Source organism: Pholcus phalangioides, unplaced genomic scaffold (assembly GCF_987345545.1).
Source record: "Pholcus phalangioides strain wild (caught in Gottingen) unplaced genomic scaffold, Ppha-v1.0 ptg000008l_1, whole genome shotgun sequence".
Lineage (NCBI taxonomy): Eukaryota > Metazoa > Arthropoda > Arachnida > Araneae > Pholcidae > Pholcus > Pholcus phalangioides.
The window spans coordinates 9,816,103-9,840,105 of record NW_028301601.1 but is presented as its reverse complement, the minus strand read 5'-3'; the positions used below and the strand labels follow the sequence as shown (position 1 = coordinate 9,840,105).

Sequence of the window (24,003 nt, the reverse complement as noted above, 5' to 3'; positions counted from 1 at the left end):
CATTTAGACTTCGGATGATTTCATTGCGTAATAGCGATCCTACAGAGAAGTTGTATTAAAATTTTGTTTTAGCTTTTAAAGCAGCACTTTAATGGTGAAAAAACAAACATAGTTTAAATACTTTAGTGCTCAGCAAATTTATGCCAACCGAAACATGCGATCTCAAATATGAAACACAATTACTCAGATCAGTGAAGCACATATGTATCCAAAAATAACATATGTATTACATGTTTTTCAATTGCTATGACACAGAGAGATTCCATGTCATAATTTAGGGTGGATACTGTTCAAGGGAGATGAAGGATGCATAATCCACAACAGAGGACCTCTGTGTCATTATGAAATCAAAATCATTCTAACTGAACAGCAAGGAAAAGTATAGGTTGATAAAAATATCTTCAGACTTTGTCTGCTGTAATTAATGGCTCAAAGTATTTTTGTTAATTAGAAATTTTCTTCCAGAGCGCACCAATTGAATTGAATCATACAGCACGGCAAGCTATCTTATAATCTCAGCATTTAAATTAGAGTTGTGCATGAACATAAATTTATGCAAACCAACATGCGATGAAAATAAAAAATTGAGCAAAATGAAAAAAAAAAAATGCACAGATAAAGCTTCTACATGCCTTGGATCTTGCATACTTGCGATATGTTTCCTACAAAATCAAACAAAATCTCATTAACTATAAAGTGCACACAGTGAAAAAATTAAGCATGAATTTGAGCTTTATGCAATGCCAAAATCTCCCTATGCTTTACATTTACAAATTACATTTATAAAGCATTTTTAAAAGAAATAAAATGATTCATCCACACACTCATTGTCAAGAAAAAAACATAACAAAAACAAACTACTCGTAAATATCAAAGTGAATTAGAATGGTTACATCACACCAATTCCAAACACATTGCTTGAACATATATATAAACAATGTGCTCAAAATATTAATATCTTTCATCTATGTGAATTTTTAATGCCATAGGAAAAGTATGATTTAGCATAAGAAATAAAATATAGAACATGCAGTTTTTAATAATTAGATTCCTCAAAAAAATACCATTTGAACCCAAAAACATTACATATGGTCAAATATTGATTTTAAAGATTATTAATCTGAAAGAATTAACCATCAGATTTATTTTCAGCTGTATTTGGCATTGAAAAGCAAACAAATATAAACTGACTCCTTTTCTTTTTAAATTTATTTATGAATATATTTGTCTTTTTTTTTAGTATGTGCCTAGCCTATAGTGTGGTACACGAAGTACAAACCTGAAATATTTTCCATGAGAAATTTTATGTTCTTGCTCCATAAGGACTAAGTTGCATTAGAGGAAAAAAAAAGGCATACAGATTTCATCCCTAATCATGAAATTACGATGTTTGAAGGAATTAAAAAAGGGAAGAAAAGTAGTTTCAATTACAGAAATGATTGGATTTACTGTTAAGTTTATGAACTATAATCAAGACCCTGAGCAACTTAGAGAAAATTTCTGGCAAAAATGTTTTGATCACACATACATATGAACAAAATGGTGTTATGAACACAAATATGTGCAAAATATTTTGTGTATAAAAACACATGTATTGCTAACAGATGATTTTTTTTCTCACTTATGTGTACTTTAAACCATTATGGCAAACTTCAGCTTAATAACAAAAGCTTTTTACATCGATAACCGTAATTTTTTCACTAAAATCCTAATATAAATAATTTCATTTTTATCAGCAATAAATGATCAGTATGTATCTTCTTGATTGCCCAATGATTTTCCACTAAGTAATGAGTGCATCATTTGCACCCAACATTTTTGCATAAGTTTTTGCCCAATATAGAAATTTTCTAATTGGATTTTTTTTCCTCAAATGAAAAAAAAACACATATTTAAGGCATAAAGAACGAAAACTGGCACTAAAAATGTTATTGTTGAGATTCTGATATTAACCATTTCTTATCACAAGATAGTTGATAACAATAACCCAGTTGAAAAAAATATAAAATTAAATAAAAACATTGTTGAATATCCAATTTTTTCAAAAAGTTACAGTTACATGAACTAGCTTTTTTCCCTGTCAGAAGAAAAGAAAACATATTTGAATAGTGATGAAACCCATTAGGTACTTTTATCTCTCTCTTTGTTTGGCAAAAATAATATATTAATCACAAACAATTTTTTAAAGGCTGTATTGAAGCCTACAGAGAATATGATTGCAAATAAGAAAAATCCTAGCACAAGTTAATTTTCCAAGAAATAGTCTTTTTAACTTAAAAGAATCCAATTATTCAACTTAAAAAGAATCCAATAGAAAATATATTTAAGACAAGTATAGAAAAAATTGTACATGAGCAAAAATTAATAAGTTACAAGAATTGGCGAATTTTCCCATGAAGGCCCCTTTGAAGTTGTTGACAAATGAGTACTGTCTGGAGAATCTGGAGTGAGAACAGGCTGTGAAGGAACATAGTTTCTTCCAGATTCTGTAAGCATGGATAAAGAAATTAATTTATGATAAGAAAATTTCAGATGGGACAAGAAAAAACTACATAACAAATTCAACCCCAGATACTTTACGCAAATATTATTTAGAAGTATATTTTGGAGTTTTTAAAGAAATAAAATAAGCTTTAAATTATATGTAAATGATGAAAAATTGTCTTACCATCACAAAGGAACCTCAATATGCTTTCAGTACCCAGAGTAGTAACCTCTGTTTTAACAGAAAATATAATAATTAGGAGAGTAGAATAAAATTATAAAATTAATAAGATTCTATTAATGATCCATGGTCGCTAATTTTGATTCAAACAATCCAAGTTTCACTTATGATTTGAGTGGTGTTATTATTCAGGATGCAACTAGCATCACCAGTCTGGATATTCTTATTGACGAGCAAATTACGTTTTCTGAATACTGTTTAGCGGTGGTCAAAAAAAAAAAAAAACAGTTTCGTTCTTAAAAGGTCTGGTTTTGAAGATTCCTTCTCCTGGAAGTGATTCTTCCACTTTTCCGAGGCTTAGTTCGTTCTGCACTGGAGTATGTCGTAAGGGTTTGGAGACCCTTACCTACAGGATATAGACTTGGTTGATGGGCGAGGGTGCAGAGAAGAGCTATGCATGCTCTGGTTGGTACACAAACTGCTCTTGAATATGTTTATATTGGAAAAACGCAGGTGACAAAAGAATGTGATAAAATTTTTTTAAATTTTTAATGGGATGGATAAAATGGACCATGAGTTATTAACACTAGAACCGCGGCACTTTCGGTATACCTAGAACCGCGGACTGGGTCAAATTGACCCACACTGGAAAAAACGGTGTTTCATAGCGAAAACAGGAATTTATTTTTGATTCCTGGGGTTTTTCCCCCCTACAGTTACTCAATGTTGTTCAATTGCATATTCATAATGGGAAATTATATTTGTTTATGAATATAAAATGAGCTTTGAAATTAGCTAAAAAATTATGTAATTCAGTAAAAATATGATTTAGTATACATTATTTACTCTATTCAGTCCAAAAAATTTTTCAGTAATCCCATAATATGACAAAAATGTAAAATAAGCACGTCAAATTAAGCATGAGAAAGTCTATAATATGATAGTGTCAAATAAGTATTCATTTCTTACTGATAAGTGAAATTTATGATGATTGAGCAACTTTTTTTTTCATTATTCTTGCACATTCATCACATATTGAAGTTGTAAGACCCATGCAAAAATTAAGAGTTTTGTTTCTACATTTTTATGTTACCTGATATCAGACTCATTTATTTTTATTTATTACTCTTATTATTATTATTTTGATCACTCACGAACAGTTACATGATCAAGAGCGCACGAACGTTTCATTTTGCACAAGGGCAACGTGTATGATGAATGCAGCTCTTCAAAAAGATTTTAGACAAACTGCTTTCGAAAAATAGTTCTGGCCTTCTGTACTGCTCTACAAAATACAGGAATTTTTTATAGTGAGATCCAGGATGTTGCAGAAAACGCATATAATGCCATCCTCCCCGAATATTTTCTGGGCATTTGATCGCTACAACAACGATCATTACACTTTTGAATTGTAGTGTGAAATAGTTTGTGTGTGTGTGGAAGTTTTTTGGGACTACTACTGCCAATATCGACTGCCAGATGAAGCGTGCTGAATAATGAAAAGCTTGTATCGTTCTTTCCTTGATAAATTGTCATTGTGGCATCATTGTTCCATACAACTGTTGTTTCACTATATTTATTGTGTCAGATAATATTGCTCTTTGATTTCGTCTCACCGTCTCTACTAAGCTCGTATTTTTTGGCTTTTAGCATTTGAGCCAGCTTCAGTGTAGTGAAAAAAGTGTCGGTTGAAGCATTTCTGCCCTTGCTCTCAAATGGCTTGATCAGTTGCATCTCTATGTGCTCTGAAAGAGAGATTCGTTGGATGCTGATACTTCCCGAGATTTGAAAATCCACTGTGACATCGTTTGCCACCAGAAATTTCACCTACACGTTTTTTCTAGAGTTAAATTTTTTTACACTCCCAAAATCTTTACTGAGTCCCGTCAGAATTCCAGGTAATCAAGTTTACAAAGGAAAAAAAATATTTAGCTCTACTTGTGTGTGTGTGTGCCATTCTTCCATTGAAAAAAAAAATCTGCTCTGACAATGAATTGGCTTTGACCTTGAAAGACCTTTATTCTTCACTATCTTAATTTAGAAATACTTTTTAGAAAGGGTAACACTTCCAAGAAAATTCTACACCCTTTTTTTCCTATAGAATAGTACATTGGGTCAAAATGACCCAAACCGCGGTTCTAGGTATAAGTACTTATAACTCAGAAACACGAAATGGGAAGATAATAAAATTTTCATGAATTAATATTCATATCATATCACGAAAAGTCACGAAATTTGTTTAACATCTGCTGATAAGTTTTCGAGATAAATGAAAACGAATTTTGATTTGGGTCAAATTGACCCACTCCGCGGTTCTAGTGTTAATACATTGTCAATCAACTGCTTCAACAAGGGGACACCAGTATCGCTTTTGGTAAGGAATAACTCTAGGTTGTGGTGTCGCAGGGAATTTTTCTCTAATGGGATTGTGAATAAATGAAATAGCTTACCACCGAGGGTCATGAATTCTAACACAATTGACATGTTTGAAAAGAAATACGATAAACATATTGGGGTGAATCGAGAAGCTACCCCTTCTTAGAAGAGACAGCCATTAATTTTTTATGGGCAGTGTATTATATTTTATAATTGTATATATAGTTTTTAGTTTATATATAATTGCACTTTTAATTGGGCTGTTGCATTTTAGAGAAATATATGATATCCATATTTGTTATGGGCATTTTTTTTTTCAGCCACCTCGTTGGGCATTTCGCCTGTTGTGGCCTTGTATTTATATTTATTGAGACAGACCAGATTATTGAGATTAGACCATGAAAAATAAAATGTTTGGTATGGATAAAATATATATATAGTATTTAGTTAATTAAGCACCAGGAGAATTACGTTAACATACTAGATATTGAATACAATAGCATACCAGGAGGTGGATATGTGATATTAGACAAATCAAAGTGAAAATCTACAAGGCACATCATATTGGACAGTTCTTTAGGCAAGGTTTTTATCCGTTTGTTGCAAGATACGTCCAGATTTTTTATTGAGCTAAGAGTACATATCACAAGTGGAACCTTGTCAAATTTATTCCCTGTAAAATTATATAATATACAAGAAAACATCAGCAAAATCACTGGTCAATAAAGTAAAAAATATATTGAAAAACTATGTATTTCGAAACAAATAAAAAACACATTTATTTTAATTTATTTAAGAAAGAAGAAAATTTGTTTTATTTTGAAGATTCTAAAAAAATTAAGTTTATACATATGCTTTCAGCACATATTTCAGATTCATTTTCAAGATGAAATAAAGATTACACAATAAGGCAAAAGAATCCTAATAAATATGAGAAGAATGACCATTATAATACCTCTGAGGCTAAGTGTATGTAAGTTTCTCAGACTAGAAAAAGATGCTGGCAAATTCTTTAGGCAGTTGTTTTCTAAAGACAACACCTTGAACAGAAAGCATATGAAAAAAGTTAGAAAGAATTTAAACAAGTAGTTCTTATTCAGTCACATTTGAGTGACTCTCCCGAAATTGGCCTAAATTCTGCCCCCAGCAGTTTATATTTAACTTATTAAGCGCATAATTATTATTTCCTCACTTTCTATTTATATTACAGTTTTGGAGAGAGAAAAGGTGCCATTCCGTTTTTAATTTTTCCATAATAGATTTGTAAAATTTGCTTGAACAAATTTTCATTTGTTAAGAAAATGCACTTCACTGAGCACTGATTATGATTGTCGCACCACAGTAATTTTCTGCACACAGGGCTAATAAGACTGGGACCTACAATTTATTGCCAATTCCAAACGCCAGCCTGTTTTCATACTCATTGAGAGGTTGTGCACTAACCCCTCGATGTGGGACTCCCTGTGGTCGCATTTTTTCGTGGTCATGTCACCATTTCCATTGTACCCCTACCTATGTCAGGAAAGTTTTTGACAACGGCGAACCGGCTATCGAACTCGCGTCACCTCTAAACATCGACTTGGACTACTACGCCCCAAACATGTCCTTCTCTCAACTGTTTTCAGCCTATTTTTCAAATTTTAAAATGATAACTTTCTATCCTAAAACAAAAATATATTACTTTTTTTTAGTAATATATATTTTTATAGGACTAGTATACTTTCATATTTTTTTTTTTTATAATTTTAAATATTTTTTATCAATAGTTTATAGCCAAATGAATATTTTCCAAAGGTTTATTTCCCATTCATAACATTTTGAAAACATTGGTTTGAATCATATAACACCCGTCACCACCACTCAAATTTTGAGTTGAGAAGATTAAGAATGTAGCTTTTTCTTGAACCTCCATTTAAATCAATCAGAATTGTAAATTAATCCACAAATTAGGTTTATTCCGGGAAATAAAGGTGAATGCTTTAATAAATGTCCTTCTCCTGGTTTTTTTTTTTTTTTTTGGTGAGAAATATATAATAAAAAATTATTTTCACTTTCCCCACACGTTTCAGTTTAGAGACATCTATCATTTTTTGAAAGCACATGATTTCAACATGCTTAGTTAGTGTTGCAAAAAATCTAAAATGTCTTTCTTTTGGCATCAGGTAACCAAAAGGAAGGTCGGATTAGGTGGGGAGTTAATTAGAGGAGGATTTTAAAAAAAATCAAGATTTCTCAGTTGCAACATCAAGCTGCAGTAATGTTTCATCCAAAGACTTTGCTTTAGAGTGCATCTCATGTTCTAGCAAAACAAAGATAAATTAAAAATATGTTGTCACCCATAAACTTGACGAAAAAAGAACAAGAAACAAAAGAAGAGAAACAAAAATGCAATTGACTAAAAATTATTGAGAGTATCTGTGCTTATTCAAGTTGAAAATGAGCTACCAAAATAGATGGAACAAGTTGTGACTGTCAAGCATAAATATTAAGTTAAGTGCTGAAACAGGAAAAATGTCTCAGATTTGCCTACTTCTTATCATGAAGTAATCTTAAATAATTTTTATTTTTTTTTCACTATTAATTTTGAACAAACTTTGCTGCTGACTATATTTAATTTATCAGCAGGTAATTGGTTGACATTTATTTTTGATAATTTTTTTTTCATTTTTTTGTCCAACTTCATGAGAATGATCCAATTACATGGATGAAAATATATATGAAAACTTCATATGATCACAGAAAGTTACATAAAAAGAGAAATAACACTAAAAGCAATGAATTTTATTTTAATAAAGTTTTTGTAAAAAATATTTTATCAGAAACTATGAAAACATATATTTTTAACTTGCAATATTTATACAAGTTGAATAAATATTAAAGCCTATTTTAATTTCTTTACAGTGTAAAAATATTTTTGTTTTTCAAATGATTTTTACACATTTCAGTGACTAAAAAACTGGATTTTACAGAGGTAAATAAAATTTCAAATATCATTAATATTCCATGATTTTCCGATTTATTTGCTGATCTGAAAGTTTGATTTCAAATGAGAATTGGTAAAATTTAACAAAAAATGTGTCATATATATAGACATCCAATAAATAATGATAATTCTGCATTGGATGATAGTATAGATAAGATGTGTTTCTGTAAGATATCATCATCAACAACCATTTTCAATCCACTGCTAGATGAAGGTCTCTTCTAAATTTTTCCATTTTGCTCTATCTGATGCTTTAGCCAACCAGTTGACTCTAACCACTTTTCTGATCTCGTCGATCCGTCTTGCACGGGGACGCCTTCTCATCCCTATAAAAGTCTTCTACATCTTCCTCAGAATAGCTTGTTGTTGGTGCATAGATGTGTATAATCTGTATCCGGTATCTGCTTGATATTTGTATAACCAGCTTAGCACCTCTATCAGATGTACTATCTAACTCAACGATGTGATTTTCCCACTTTTTATGAATGAGAAATCCTACTCTACTGGTTCTTCCATTATCTGTTCCTCTGTAGTAAAATACATGTCCACTCCTTTTCTTCTTATTTCACAGATGCCAAAAATGTCCCAATTTATTCTTTCCAGTTCTTCCAACTACTGCAAACGATTTTCTGAAGAAAGAGATCGTCCGTTATACATGGCCAAGGTCATCCCCTTATGGCAGCATGGTTCAACCCAGAAATTCTTAGTACCATCTGTCTTCATGTCTTGCTGGTTGTTGCAGTAACCAGAGACACTCAGACTGCTGGGGACTGAGAGTCTTAGTTTATAGAGAGAGTTCGTACTTCTTTTTAGAGGGTTTTTGGCCGTAATCCTCCACACTAGCCAGTGCGGGTTGGAGGAAGCCCATCCGCATCCGTTCACCATATGTTTAAACATGACTACTTACAGGCTACTATTACTAAACCACACATGCACCTCATCCATATTCCTCTGCGGAACCTCTAACAAATTGGTACCTGCAGGAATGTGCGTGTAGGTACGTGTAGTGAAACCTGACTTGCAGTTTGTTTCTGTGTAATGCTTGTTATGTGTAGTGCTGCCATCTGCCACCAGTTTTTCTAACTATGAGTGAAGTGTAATGATTGAATAATTTATTGTTATACGCCTGTTGCTCTCTGTGGCGAGACTTTTTAATAGGGAAATCGGCTTGCATTTGCACCTCGAAGTTGGGAACCACAGGAAACCAACTTCAGCCGACCACCATTGCGGTGACGGTGGGGTTGAACACTACTTACAGGCTGCACCACAAGAAGGTGCAGATTGGACTTTAAGCCTCTACTCCTAGTCGATTCTTCCAAGTTCTCATGATGAAGCAATTGAAGGGTCCTCTCCTAGTTAACAAGTAAAGACTATTCAACAGCCTGTATATTGATACAGTCAAGCTTAAATCTGTTATTCACAGGCAAAAATATGCAAAATAAATACATAAATAAAAATAAACAAATAATAAAAATAAAATAAAATAAAATAAACAAATAATAAAAATAAAATAAAATAAAATAAACAAAAGCACATAAAAATAATTTAAAAATCACAGAAATAAAGTTTTTGACATTGTCCAAATACATGATAATTAATTATCATCAATCAAATTTTACATCACTGAAAATTTTTTGTCAATATTCCTTTTCTAATAACTGCTGCATCAATGCCTAGTATTCATCTCGTTGAAGTATAATAACAAAATCTTACTACTTTACAGCAAGAATAATACAGATTAGATATGGTCATTATTTAAGAAAAAAAGAAAAAATACCTGTATGAAACTGTTGTTAAAACTTTTGCCACCCACAACTCCCTTGTCTGATTCATGGTTCATCCCTAGTGCTCTCCATGATAGTTTATCAGTTATTTTCACTTATAATAAAATACTACAAAGAATAAATAGGCGCATTAATGAATATCGCCAGCTAGCTGTAATGCCTCAGACAAAGGTTGGTGATGGCCTTAGAAGCCATGACACACACTTGAGAAACACTGCCATATGCTAATTAACCAAAATACTGAGTTGGAGTATAACCATTATAAGTATTCATAACAGTGAAACCATTGATGCTTTTTGTATATCTATAATGAATATTAGAGATCTGATGTTACAATTGTAATATTTATATTTACTATGTTTGATTTGTTTATATAATGATTCCAATGTTTTTTAATAATTTATGATTCTTTTTTTTTGTTTTTACTCTTTCTTCCTCTTATTTTAACTCTGAGTGACTGTATGTACAGTAGTTACATGAATTTGTTGCATGTATTTTTTCCACAACTGTGATTGGGTTTCCTGTAGGTGTGTATACTTGAATAAATAACAACAGCAGCTCGAGTGACATTGGCAAGGTTCTTCATTATTTGTAGAGTGATAATACAAACAAAAAGAAATTTATTTTAAAAAAAAAGTAATAAAATTATTTAGACAATTTTAAAATTGGAAAACAAAAAGACAATTCATGCAAAATAGTTGCCATAGAATGTGAGAACATGTGTTATAGTTTATTGTGCATGATGTGAAAAATTTTCATAAAAAGCAAAAAAAAAAAAAAAACTCACTTCCAAATTGCTAAGACTACCTATGCTGTCCGGCAATGTATAAAATTTGTTATTGCTCAAATTTAAAACCTAAAACAAAAAGAAAGTCAATCACAATATAACAGGAATATATAAAAATAGAGAAGAAGTTGCTTTTTTTATGGCACTAGAATAAAATCAAAATTCCAGAATCAATATCTTTATAATTGTCAAATGCATGCAAAACACTCTCACATTACTTCATAAAGGGGTTTCTTCACAAAATATATTTTATACTGAACTCAAGCAGTTTACATTATTATCTAAGCTGTAGCTAGATACATACATCCACCATTAATAGCGAATTTGAAAAGAGGAATATAACAGCAAAGGAAAAAAAATGGACATGATTGCCTGCGAAATGTAGATTTAATCAAAAGCAATGAAAATAGGTAAACTTTGACACTGCACATATGAATGAATTATCATATAACACATTTATTTCTATACTGCATTTAATATTACACTTATTTTGATTAAACAACCACTATTTTTCTCGAATGAAGACAATGTGTTCCTTTAGGCACAGATTCTAATTATGATTTTACAGGGTTCATACAAAATTTTCGAAATGGAAAGTAAGGAGTTTTTAAGGAGTTATGGGGTCACACCCTGTAAAAAAATTTCACCACTAGACTAAAAGCAAAAGAAGCCCGCATGCGGATTTATTTTCATTAATTTTTTTTTTTAAATTTCTATTTCAATGGTTCCAAGATTTCAACTTTCAGAATTAAAAGTATGATGGGTAGGAATTTCAGCTGCTGAAAAGAGATATGCCATGACTGTATGCGCGAGTAACAAGAGACTGTTTGAGAACACAAATCTGAACAGTAACAGAGCACGATGATCAGGATTAGGTATTGAGAAGTGTAGTAAGAAAGAAGAGAGTGAGAGTAGCGGTAGCAGTATTTAAATGATTTTAAGAAATCGGAAGTGATGTACTGAGTTTGCAATAAATTTTGTTTTTATCTTGCTTCAGCCGTGGCCACTTCTGCGAGAGAGAGATAACAGATGTTAACCAAATAAAAGTTAAATCACTATAAACTGTTAAAGAAAATATGCTCATAAGCTACTAAATAACTAACAACTTCATTTTCCATTCAAATGCTTTCATATACATTGTTTTGTTTTAACAATGTATACTTAATGTTTTACTTAAAAATGTATTGAAAAGTCATGACAACTTCACATGATCTGCATTTGTGAATGAGTCAAATTTTTATTAAAAATAAAATATCAGGGAAAAGTTTATGAACATAGCTATACTAGGGAGGCGGCAAAGCCTTCCTGCACCCTTCGGCGGCAACACCCTTTTTTCTGTTCACGTCATATCTTGTTTATTTTGTCCCACTTCGTCAGAGTGATAGTGAGAGAGAAAAGTGGCATGTGAAAGCACCAGCTTACTGAGAAATTTTACAATCTTAAAGCAACAAAGAAACCAATGAGATTCATCAAGCACCCTTCCAAAATGGGTCAACTTCCCCCCATGAGGGTCCCCAGTCTGGAGCCCTGTTGTACCCCCCCCCCCCCACAACATGAGAACCACAAAAAATTTTAATTCATATTCATTTTACCAACGACTAAAATCCAAGGGCCCTCAACCAAGGAGTGGGAAGCCAATATGCAGATTTTTTTATGGGCCCGATACATGGATTTATAGCAAAGTTTTTCTGCTAAAGCTACAAAAACAATGAGATTCATCCAAGGCCCCGAAATGAAACCTGTCAACTTCCCCATCAGTGACCCCGACCTGGGAGTCATATCAACTTCCCCTGTCCCCGTCAGGGTCACAATAGTTTTTCACTTGTATTAATTTCACAACAAATAAATTCCAGGGCCACCTGACTGGATTTATCTCGGGTTTCCGTTGTTGCAAATTTTACAATGTTATATAACAAAATAAACACAGAGATTCATCCAGCCCCCCAGAAATGATTAAATTGTTAACGACCCTCCCACACACACAACCAGACCTGCCAACCTCTGAAGAAAAAAAAATCCTACTCTATTCATAAAAAGTGTAACACTGCCTGTTTTCAAATTCACGGAAAAAAGAGGTGGGTTGGGGGAAACCTCATACTAAAAATTGATTAGGAAGTTATATAATGACAATTAGAAAAAGTAATTGCTGCATGAGAAAAGAAGGTATGGTTTAATTTTAAAAAATAAAATCAAAAACTCATTTGCTTGTGTCCCTCTTTTGTTTTATCGTTATGTTTTATCTAAAATGAAATATGATTTTGCTCACTGGGACAGTCCTCCGATCACGTGAAAACAAAAATTTTAATTCTAAAATTAAATGAATGCTAAAGGGTTGAAAATCAACTGATATTCATGACTCAAAATTAGACATTCTCGTCACCTGAATGATCAATATTAATAGAACTATATCAAGAGAAAAATTATTTTTGTCAAAAATTTCCGAAAATCCAAAATAATCCGAAAAGTAATTTTATAAATTTCAGATATGAAAAAAATTACCATACTCAAATATCAGAAAATAATTGTCTATTATTGTAAATCTATCAAAAATGTGTGAATCATGAACTCAGTTTTTGGCACAAGCTCATTTAGAAAATTTGGCCTGGATTAAAAAAAATATATGCTATATAATTCATGAAAGCATAAATGGTTAGGATAGCATGCAAATTTTGGAAAAATATTGATCCATCAAACGGATTGAGGCGCCACTCAGTATAGTACATAATATAGGCGGCTTGAGACATTGTTTCGCTGCCCCAGTAAAAAACTCCCAGCTGTGTTCAACTTTTTCTTACCGCTGGGCGTGGGGGAATTTTCGGCTACTGGTTCCGCAGAGTGATGTCGGTCAACAAATCATCGATTTCCAACGCTGACCAGTTTGCGACATAGGCAAGAAAATGTCAATATTAGCGATTCTGTAAAAAATCATATTTTTAGAAGCAAAAGCATATAATTGTATTAATTTGCTAAAATCGTAACGGTTGTTAGGTATGCACAACCATAGGATGTTCCAATCCCATCCCCTGCTTTCACATTTCCTATTACAAAGGAGGGTTTTTCTCTTTTCCCCCCTTTATATTCAGGGGAAGCTTCCTCTTATTTTCCTAGGCAATGCTATTCATCACCATGGGAAATGTCTATTCTAAGATCATCCCTTCAGAAAAGAGGACCTTTTTCAGGAGTGGCTGCAAAAAGTAAGGAGTTATAAGTGCCCTTCCAGAGGGAAATGAAAAGTTAAAACTTTTTAAGGAGTTTGTAAGGATGTATGAACCCTGTTTTAGATACAAAAACATGGTATTTAGGATAATATAGTAACTCAACAAATAAAAGACAGAATGTGAGATAAGCACATAGCATCATAATTTATATTTGTTTTTTTACGCACCTTCAACATGCTAAGATCTTTCATAAGACTATCATTTGGGAGAAAGTATAAATGGTTGTCTTGTAGTAGTAAAACCTGAAACACAGATAAAGTAGAGTCAACTCAAAAATTTGAAGAAAAAAAAACTGAGTCACCATCAAAAATACAAAAAATAACAATGATAGAAAGTTATTTGCAAATAAAAAGAGAATTTTTAAATACTGGGTTGTTGCAAATGAAACAGTCATTGAATAATTTAAGGTTTCTACTGGTTGCAGAAGAAAACAAGCGCTGAGGTTTATGCAAATTTACGACAGTATCACATCCGGGTGATGCAATTGCAGTATTTATTTCATTCAAGGAGCATTAAAAATTCAATCCTACCGACACCAAGTCAATCATAGAATCCACTCAGTTAAGATTGCAATACCATTACAAGCTCGAATTGGGAAATTCCGAAGCTGCTGCAGTAAAAATCATCAATAATTCATTCTTTAGAGGGAACGACCACAGGAGTGGTTCTTGCGACATGAAAGGGTACATCCGAAACAAATGTCTTGACAGACACATGGTCTCAGATACAGTAACATCCATGAAACACTTACTTCTTTACGAAACACACGACACATGGAGAACACACCCTCAGGAACCTAGAATTTGACACAAAATAATATATATAAGTTTATCCATTGAAAAAAACTTACTTAGAGCTTAGAAAACCACAACATCTATCCTTATGTATTGGTATACCATGTTGTCAAGGTTTATAATCATTATCTTGCAGAAAAGCCAGGCTGCGTTTGAGACAGGAAATTAAAGCACTACTCTGACAAATATGAGGGGTTTTTTTTTTAAATAAATGCTGCACTGGTGTAGAAATCACAGTAAATATTCAAATACACTAAAAATCAAATTTCAATATCCTTCATAATTGCAACATTAAGTAGGGCAATAGCATACATTTCCAGGTTAAAATTCAACTTCCACATGGATATTGTCTTCTTGAATTAGGATATTAGCTAGTAACAAATCTTCTTATTCAATATTTAGTAATGGAATTCAGACAACTCCTGATGATGCTAATCATTAGCATTGGAGGAACGATGAGAGGAAAATTAATTTGTAACGACAGCACCCCATGCCGAAGAAACTCTCATTTATTATCATTCACAGTCCATTCAGGATATAATAAAATATTCAGGATTTTGTTTTCTAAAAAACTAATACAATCAGCTCCATTTGATTGGATATCAAGCACACAATATCTGATTGAGCAGGGTATCCGATTATGTGTGGGACAACTCAATAGCCATTTTACAATGCTAGCATAGTTTGTATATCGAAAACTGATGAAGGATCAATATTAATAAAGCTTCTTAAATAAAACAGACATCAAAAATGAAATGGAAATTATATTTAATTAAATTAAAAATACCAAAAATTACTACCTAAGATTTTTACTTCTCATTAAGAAAATTAGTGCCCTTTATTGGCTCAACCAAGAACAAAAATAAAATAATTAAATGTATGCATTTAAGACAACTTGAATACTTGAGAAGCTGGTACCTACGTACCTACTCTTAAATGTATCTTAACTTAGTTAACATATTTTCCATTAATTCCAAATGTTTCATTGAATGAAAACATTATGTGTATAGTGGTTGATGATTTGATATGAATTAACATTTGAGGTGTGAAGCGTAATATTCGATTAGAAAGTTGAACTATTACTATTATTGCATTCAAATTTTTCAATCTGTTACACAGATGACATTCTTTATTTTTGCATAATTTTTTTTTCTAATTTCAAGACACTGCATGAAGCCATAGTGTTTGCACAATTTTTTTAATGATTTTTTTATATTTGAAGAGTTAGCGCCCTTCATGAGTTAAACAAAGAAAAAAAAATAAAATAGAAAAATTAAATGCACTGAAGATAACTTTGACATTACAGGGCACAAATTCTGGATTTTTCAACATAATGTTCACATATTTTACTTAATTTTTGAATGCTTTATTAAATAAAAATATCATGTACAGAGTGGTTGATATGTATTTACAGTTGTTGTGTGAATTCCAATATTCGATTAAGCGGGGAAAAGTTTTAGAGATTCAATTAGGCTTAATTAATGGGGAGAGAAAGTTTGGTTCCTGAGGATTTTATCAGTATAAGCAGGGTATCAGATTTGCCAGCTGACTGTACATGCAGTCTATGCCTCAAAATTATTCTAAAAAACTAGAAAAATGTAAAACTGGTTTTTGGTTCTAAAAAATGTGGTTTATCAGAAAATGCTATATTTGGTATCTGTCTTTGGAAAATCTATCTTTGGTATCAGAGGGGAAAAATACATGTATGAATACAAATAATTGTGGGTTTTGAAACAAAGTATGATTGTAATTTCATGAAAAAGCTGTTTTTCTTAATGTCGAGGCAATTTACTACTAAAAGCAGAATTTGACAAATACCGGGTGTAAGGTTACCATAGTCATTAGAAGATCGGTGTTGGTGACTAAAATTCTCTCTATGTGATTGCTGAATTATAATCTATGAATGACACAAAATTTTTGGATTTCAGTGTCTTTTAGCATAGGGTATATAAAATTCCAGAAAAGTTTGGAAAGCATTATTTAGGACTGTTTTTTAGAATATTTGGAATCTAAAACCTTTTTGTTTTCTTCAAGTCCTGCTGAAAGAAAATTTCACAGCAAACACAAGGCTTGACGAATCAAAAAAATATTCAAGCCTCAAACAAATTTCTTAGGAGCCAAGCATGGTATTTGCTCAAGAAACATGGTGCTAAATAAGGTTTTTTGGCATTTTCAAGAACTTTATAATTTCTTCCAATGTTGAAAGACACAATGTAATGAAATCAGAAAATTTTATGTCATCCTTAGATGCAATTTGGCAATCACATTTAGAAAATTTTAGGCACCAATAAAAAATTTTCTACTGCCACTTGTTACCCGGTATTTGTAAACAAATCCTGAGCAAACTATGGTACATCTACAATGAAGAAATGGTACTAATAAAACGAGCTTACTTCTTTCAAGTTGCAGTCAGCTAAGTCAAATATTGGTTCTGGCGTTTCCTTAGCCTAAAAGAATTAAAATAAAATTTATTCTCACTGATATGAACGCATGCATGGGGTTTAATAGTGAACAAGAAAATTTTTCAGAGTAACTTTCTTGAAAGGAATAACTAGCATATGTAATGCAGTGACATCTTGATAATCTGACAAAACTGAGATGAGTTTAAGTACGTAAATCTAAATTTTTGTATGACAGAAAAATTGAAATAAAATACACACAGTTAATAAACATATATAGGTATAGATAGCTGCATCATGAATTTCTTAAGCATATTTATTTCTAATGAATTCTGCTAAGTGATTTCAGCTAAATTTAATCTAATAATCTAATGACTTAATGATAAACTTCAATGCCATTTCTGCTATAACCAAAAAATTTCTCAAAAACATTTTCATCAAATTTTTTAAGTATATAGGGGGATAGTGTTACAAATCCGGCACCCCATTCTACTGGCTCTTGTGTTGTTGCTAGGCACGAGCAAGTTAAGCACTGTGCTAGGGAGATGTGGGAGGCTTCAGCCAGTACTACCATTGCACCTGTTGCATTTAGTGTATGTGCTATTTGCAAATAAGTAAATTTCACTCATTGTTCTATAGTTTCACTATCTGTTCATTTTGTGATATCTGTAAAAAAGTGAGTGTTTTCCAGTTTTGCTAGAATATAAACAAATAGTGCACATTGGGATTGGGGGGCAACTTGCTGAATTGAATAGAGTCATGGTTAAGAGATAGGCCACTACAAGTTATGGTGAACTGGGAATACTCTAGTTGGACAGGCGTCACAAATGGAGTTCCTCAAGGAAGTGTCCTTGGCCCTATGTTTTTTCACTTTTTATCGATAAACTCGATCAGGGTATCGATGGGATTGCTAGCAAACTCACAGATAACGTGAAGCTGATGGGGATGGCCAGGAGTCGAAGCGATAGGGAGTTGCTGCAGGATTGGGGCATAGGCAAATGAGTGGAGCATGACGTTTAACATTGACACGTACATGGTCGCTCATTTTGGTTTGAACAATCCACGGTTCCCTTATGAGTTGAATGGTGTCACTATCCAGAATGCTACTAGGGTCACCGATTCAGGAATTCTCATTGACAAGCAGCTTAGATTTTCTGAACATTATTCATCTGTGGTAAAAAGAAAAAAAAATGAATAGAATGCTCGGTTTCATTTTCAAAAAGGGCTCTTCACGTTCTCCTAAAGTCATTCTTCTGCTTTTTCAGGGCTTCGTTCGTCCTGGACTGGAGTATGCTGTAAGGTTTTAGGTATGTATGGTAAGACCATACTTACAGAGGGACATAGACTTGGTTGAAGGGGTGCAGAGAAGAGCAACGCATGTCCTTATTGGCACACGGGAAACGAATTATGAAGAGAGACTTAATTTTTTGAAAATGTTTACATTGGATGAATGCAGGTGTCGATAAGATATGATCGAAGTGTCCAAAATTTTCAATGGGATGGATAGAATGGACCATGAACTTTCACCAAGAGTACACCGCCAATCGACTGATTTTACAAGGGGACACCAGTATCGATTGGTAAGGGACAATGCAAGATTATGGTGTTGCAGGGAATTTTTCTCTAATAGGGTTGTCAATAAATGGAATAGCTTACCCCCGGAGGTAGTAAATTGTAACACAATTGATAGGTTTAAAAAGAAACACGATAACATGTTGGAGTAAATCCAGAGGCTATCCATACTTAGAATAAGACAACCATAAGTATTCTTTATGGGCAATGTATATTTTATGATGTATATATATATTGTTTGTAATTGCATTTTTAATTGGATTGCTGTATTTATGAAGTGTATGACATCTATATTTGTTGTGGGCATCTTTTTCTCAGCCACCTCGTTGGGCATTTGCCTGTTATGGCTTTGTATTTGTATTATCAGGTACTTGGTACAAAAATTTCATTTGTTTTTGTCCAGTACTTTGTCAGCTGTAGGGTCCAAACTACAATAATGTCGTAATGAGGGGGAGGGATTAATTCCCCCATGTGGCAGTATTGCCCTAATCCAACAAGTAGTTATTAAGGATAAGAACGCTGCTTCAGAAATGGTAGATTCCACTCTAACCGGCGCAACTCTTGCAGTATCAGAAGATTTATGTACTAATCCTTAACCAAGCACATCCTCAGAAACAGAATTAAAAAAAAAAAAAACAATTGAAGAACTCTCACCACTGCCAGCAAAAGACCCTGGACCCAAAACAAAAACTGGTAAAGATGGAAAAGCCCTCAGTTATTTTAACATCCTCACCTATGAAGCCAGTTATTGAAAACAGTAAATTAAAAAAAGAGTTGAAAGAGAAAAAAAAATAAAACACTAAAGTACAAAAGGAATCGAAAGAAAAACAGAGACCATCTATAAGAAAAATAAGGTCAATAATAAGACCAATAAAAACAATAAAAAAAAATTGAAAATAGACAGGGTTCAAACTGAAAAAGCCAAAATCAACTGAAAAATCAATAAATTGCAGTGTAAGAATCTTTAAAAAAATCAATTAATAACAGACTGATCTAAGGTTGAGCTTTCTCCTGCCATAATTCTTATGGCAGTTCTTATTTCATCATAATTCTTATGGCAGGAAAAAGCTCAACTTTGATCAGTCATCATCATCATCAGAAGATATTGACAAGAAAAGCCTATGTGACGGTAATGAAGATGATGACACTTTTGGTTTATTTGACTGTGATGTTGAAATGTGTACGATTTGTGGAGAGTTTGGTAACAATGAACTTCTGTACTGCTGCATTATGTGCATAAAGTAGACTCATTCTAAATACAGTGGATACGACAGTCTAAAAAATTACAATTGTGATTTTTGCACACGCCCATAAACATTTTTACTTTTTATTATAACTTGATAGCCCTGTTAATATTGTCACCTCCTTGACAACTTAACTCTCAATTTAAAGTAATTGCTGGGCTATAAATGCGTGTAACTTTTTTGTAATTTGTAATAAACATATGTTTTTATGTACTGTATATGTGGGGACATTCTTAATAAAAAAAAACCGATATCTAATAGATTTACGTTATGACGGAATTATCTCAAGGCCATGACAGAACTGCCCCCCAATATGGGGTAAATCTGCCACTTTGCACAAACTTTTTCTTTTTTATACATCTATGCTATAAAAGAAGAATTGTTTGTTTTTTTTCAAAAATAACAAAAGGTACAGAAATGATTTATTAATGTGTTTAAATATTAAAAAATATTTTTCAGTTACTTCAAAGTCCAGAAAAAAAGTTTTTGTCTTAAGGTGGCGGCATTACCCAACTCTCCCCCTACCCTCTTCATTTTCTCTCATCAATATGTTAATTTCAGTACAGGAAAAAATAACTCAAGATTCAATAATTTTGTTCACATTATTTGGTTTGTATGTCAAAATGTACCATGCCTAATTTTCTTTATGTTGATACTCACCACACATAATTTCTTTTCGAGCTTGGCTTTATATTCGCCATCCTTATTTTTTAGTGGCATCTGAAGAAAAAAAGCAAAGCATTTCACATTCAGTGCTTTATATTCACATGACAAAACCAAATATGCCAATACATGTAAGCCCAATTCAATTTAATACAAGGCAAATCTGAATTTGTGACACAAACTTTAACCCTTTAAGTGGCAATGATGAGATGTCTCGCCTCCATAAAGCCATTCATTTTAGCATTGACAGGCCCAGATATTTTGTGACGTTGATTTGTCGATGGGAAAAGTTTGTTTAGGGAATGAACCCTTGACAGAAATCTTCCGCTTTAAATAGAGTTAAGGAAGACTTCAACTTTGCCGCTGTGGTGGTCGAGTGGTTATAGTGACAGACTCGCGATGCGAGGATCTGGGTTCAAACCCCACAGTGGTGGTCGGCTGAAGTTGGTTTTCTGTGGTTCCCAACTTCAAGGCGCAAATACGAGCCGATCTCCCCGTTAAAAAGTCTCGCCACAGAGAGCAACAGTCCTACAATGATAAATCATTCAATCATAACACTTCACTCATAGTTAGAAAAACTGGTGGCAGATGGCAGCACTACACATAACAAGCATTACAGAGAAACAAAAAACGTTGCACGTATGTTCCCGCATGTACCGATTAGTTGGGGGTTCCGCGGGGGTGGGAGGTGTGCGGGGGGGTGCATGCGTTGTGTAGCAGTAGTAGGTAGGGCCTCCAAAAAATGGCTCGGGATCCATGATGTTCTTAAGTCAACCACCTCGTTGGGCAATTTGCCTGTTGTGGCGTTGTATTTGTAAATGGAGTGGAAGCAAGCACCTTTAGCTCAAATAAAGCCAAACATATATCTTCAGCTAGGAATGGAGTGGAGGCAAGTATATTTGGCTGTAAATAAAGTCTAACACATATCTCCAACTACGAATGGAAGGGAGGCAGATATTTTCAGCTTCAAATGGAGCCAAGGCTGACATCTTCAGCTGCGATTAGAGCAGGTTCGGGTTGATGCGTTGGAGAAGCAACTTATTGTGCATTGGATCATCCCGCATTTTACGTGACACACAAATTCACCCCACATTATTCAACTCTTGGGAGGGGCGATCGCCCCCTTCCCTCTGGATACGTGCTTGGCTTAGACGTGCAATAGGTCCACTGATGACGGCCAATTATAGCCGCATTCCATGTCCTTGAACATCAGCAGTTAGATTTCACTGATATTATAGAAATTTTAAAGGGTTTTTTTTAATGATAATTCATAGGATATAAGGTATCCAAATAATTTGTTCAAGACCGTTAGTTTTTCCCATACATTATAGCGATTAGATAGTAAATGAAAAGAAGAGTAAAAAGTTCTTACCTAGCTAAATTCTTATCTCATTCACGTGGTTGCGATTTGATTAGCACTGGAAGCAGTTCATTCACATGTTATAAGACTACTGAAAAGAAATAAAATGTATAAAATATTCGCATATCACAGCAATAAAAACAATAACAATCAAATACGCGATATTATTATCATAATATGTGCAGTGACAGTTCAATTTGTAAACATTATGATGCCTTTGTAACTGCTGCAACCAATCAGCTGGTTTTCTAACAGAAGACAACACTTTCTTTAAAAAATTCGGACGAAATTTGTGGATAAATATCAACGTTCAAATACAAAGAATTTTTCGAATTTTTTCAAACTTGAAACTCCGATTTAAAGGTTGAAATTTAAAAAAAAAATTCAACCACGGAAGTGCATCACCACTGCATCAAAGAATCACGACCATCGTCGAATTAAAATTCGTTTAACAATGCAACTGAGAGTACGAGACGTCTTTTGATTCGTCACTGCGTCGAAGCACGCGCTCGACATAGCCTCTTCATTAGTCATCAACATTCTGCGTTCGAGGCTACGTGATGCAGACCGGAAGGGAAGTAGCTAATATGGCTGAGGTTTTAGGCTGTGTGGTTCAGCCATAACTCCGAGGGTGCCTATGACTATCGCGTTGCATTTGGAAGGCGTTTAAAAACAAGCACACAGAGTTATTTGGAGCATTTCGATCGTTGATTTAATGGTGAGATTCGAACCTGGATAGGCTGATCGACGACCCTGTGCTAGGCCCATGGGTGCCCAGCAAGGTAAAGAGAATCGAGGGAGCAGCTCCTCAGTTGGCAGTGGGAGTCATGGTGGCAAGCCTGCTAAACACAAATCCAAGACAAAAGACACCAGAATATCATCCACCTCCGCCAACATATTCACCGAGCACAACGGTAAGCAATGAACGCCTATGCTAACGCATATGCCTATTGCCAAAATCCTATGATATTCGTCGCCACAAATTGACGTGTCAATTATATTGATTTATGTTGATGCACTACATATCTCATTGATCTTGCACATATGTATTTCTTCACTCTTGAATGTTTCAAATTTTATTCGTACCGAGGCTGTATACAGCTGTATAATCCATTTCCATATTGCACCATTTAATTAATACTTGAATCACTGTTTATATGTGCACCAATATACATACACAATCCATGTCCATATACCCACTCTGTTTGCAATTCTCCATTCAAATACACTTTTGAATGTTCAATATTTACCGTTTATATATAAAATTTATAATGCAACAGCATTAAGCTGCGTTGTAGAAGCACAACTGATTTAATTACCATATAATTATATGTAATTGTGACGATCATATTTCTTAGTGCATTTAAAATGTATATGGCTGACTTCAGTTCTGTTAGATGGAATCATACTCTTTTACTTTGCCAGGGGTCCAAAGGGACCTGTTGGGGAGCCTCTTAGGAGAGCCTTCGGGAGGTGGAGGGAATGATTATATAATTATCGTATTTACTGTATATTATGTGAATACTTATAGCCCAGGGCCATCTTAACCCATTGCAGAGGGGCTTCAAGTCAGGGCCATAACTAGGATTTCGGTGACAGGACAAACATGATTTTACTGACCCCCCCCCCCTCCTACCCCATTGTAAAATTTGATTCTATAACATGTTTTTGTTCCCTTAACATTTGCCACTCTTAAAGTTTGCGGCCCAGGGAAGTTGCCCCTTTCACAGTTCTGGCCCTGCCTCAAGTGCATCAGAGGCCTCTTCATAATGAGATTTGGTATTCTAATTTATCAGAGTAAGTATGGAAATTTATGTAGGCAAGTATATCATACTATGCAGGGCCTAAGGACACCACTTAGCCCAAATGGCTCCTGGTGCTGTTATGATGGCTCTATTATGGCCTTCATTTTATTGGCAGAAGTAGTCTGTGGCCTTCATATTACAGTATTTGTATTAGGGGTTCATATACTGTGAAATGCTAGAATTCTGTGATCCATAACCACAGGTACCAATAGTCGCAAAATATTGGTACTAATTGAGGTTTTTAATATTTCACCATCATAATTCTCTCTAAACAAAATCTGGTTTTGAAGTATATTATAACCAGATTTTGTTATCACCATTCTGAAGAACAACGGGTGCAAATAATCATCCTC

The 24,003-nt window shown here is 33.6% G+C and overlaps 2 protein-coding genes across 5 annotated transcripts in view; one reads left to right on the top strand and one right to left on the bottom strand.

Moving 5' to 3' along the window:
* The window catches only part of LOC149083640 (E3 ubiquitin-protein ligase LRSAM1-like), a 53,962-nt gene extending 31,909 nt beyond the window's left edge, over positions 1 to 22,053 (bottom strand). The window contains exons 1-11 of one of the 2 annotated variants that reach the window (XM_089234124.1): positions 21,858 to 22,053; positions 20,483 to 20,542; positions 17,001 to 17,054; positions 14,565 to 14,609; positions 13,981 to 14,055; positions 10,596 to 10,664; positions 5,997 to 6,081; positions 5,547 to 5,714; positions 2,669 to 2,716; positions 2,374 to 2,486; positions 633 to 662 (exon numbers count right to left, since the gene is read on the bottom strand). In XM_089234124.1, the coding sequence (XP_089090250.1) occupies positions 633 to 662; positions 2,374 to 2,486; positions 2,669 to 2,716; positions 5,547 to 5,714; positions 5,997 to 6,081; positions 10,596 to 10,664; positions 13,981 to 14,055; positions 14,565 to 14,609; positions 17,001 to 17,054; positions 20,483 to 20,542 (747 nt within the window). In that variant the 5' untranslated portion in view covers positions 21,858 to 22,053. The remainder of the gene's footprint in view (positions 1 to 632; positions 663 to 2,373; positions 2,487 to 2,668; positions 2,717 to 5,546; positions 5,715 to 5,996; positions 6,082 to 10,595; positions 10,665 to 13,980; positions 14,056 to 14,564; positions 14,610 to 17,000; positions 17,055 to 20,482; positions 20,543 to 21,857) is intronic. The other variant, XM_089234125.1, reaches the window with a different exon arrangement.
* Positions 22,054 to 22,373: 320 nt separating this feature from the next.
* LOC149083639 (uncharacterized) overlaps positions 22,374 to 24,003 on the top strand; it is a 42,462-nt gene continuing 40,832 nt past the window's right edge. For 2 of the 3 annotated variants that reach the window (XM_089234122.1, XM_089234120.1), the window contains exon 1: positions 22,468 to 22,759. In XM_089234122.1, the coding sequence (XP_089090248.1) occupies positions 22,612 to 22,759 (148 nt within the window). In that variant the 5' untranslated portion in view covers positions 22,468 to 22,611. Of the gene's footprint in view, positions 22,760 to 24,003 lie in introns of all 3 variants that reach the window. The other variant, XM_089234121.1, reaches the window with a different exon arrangement.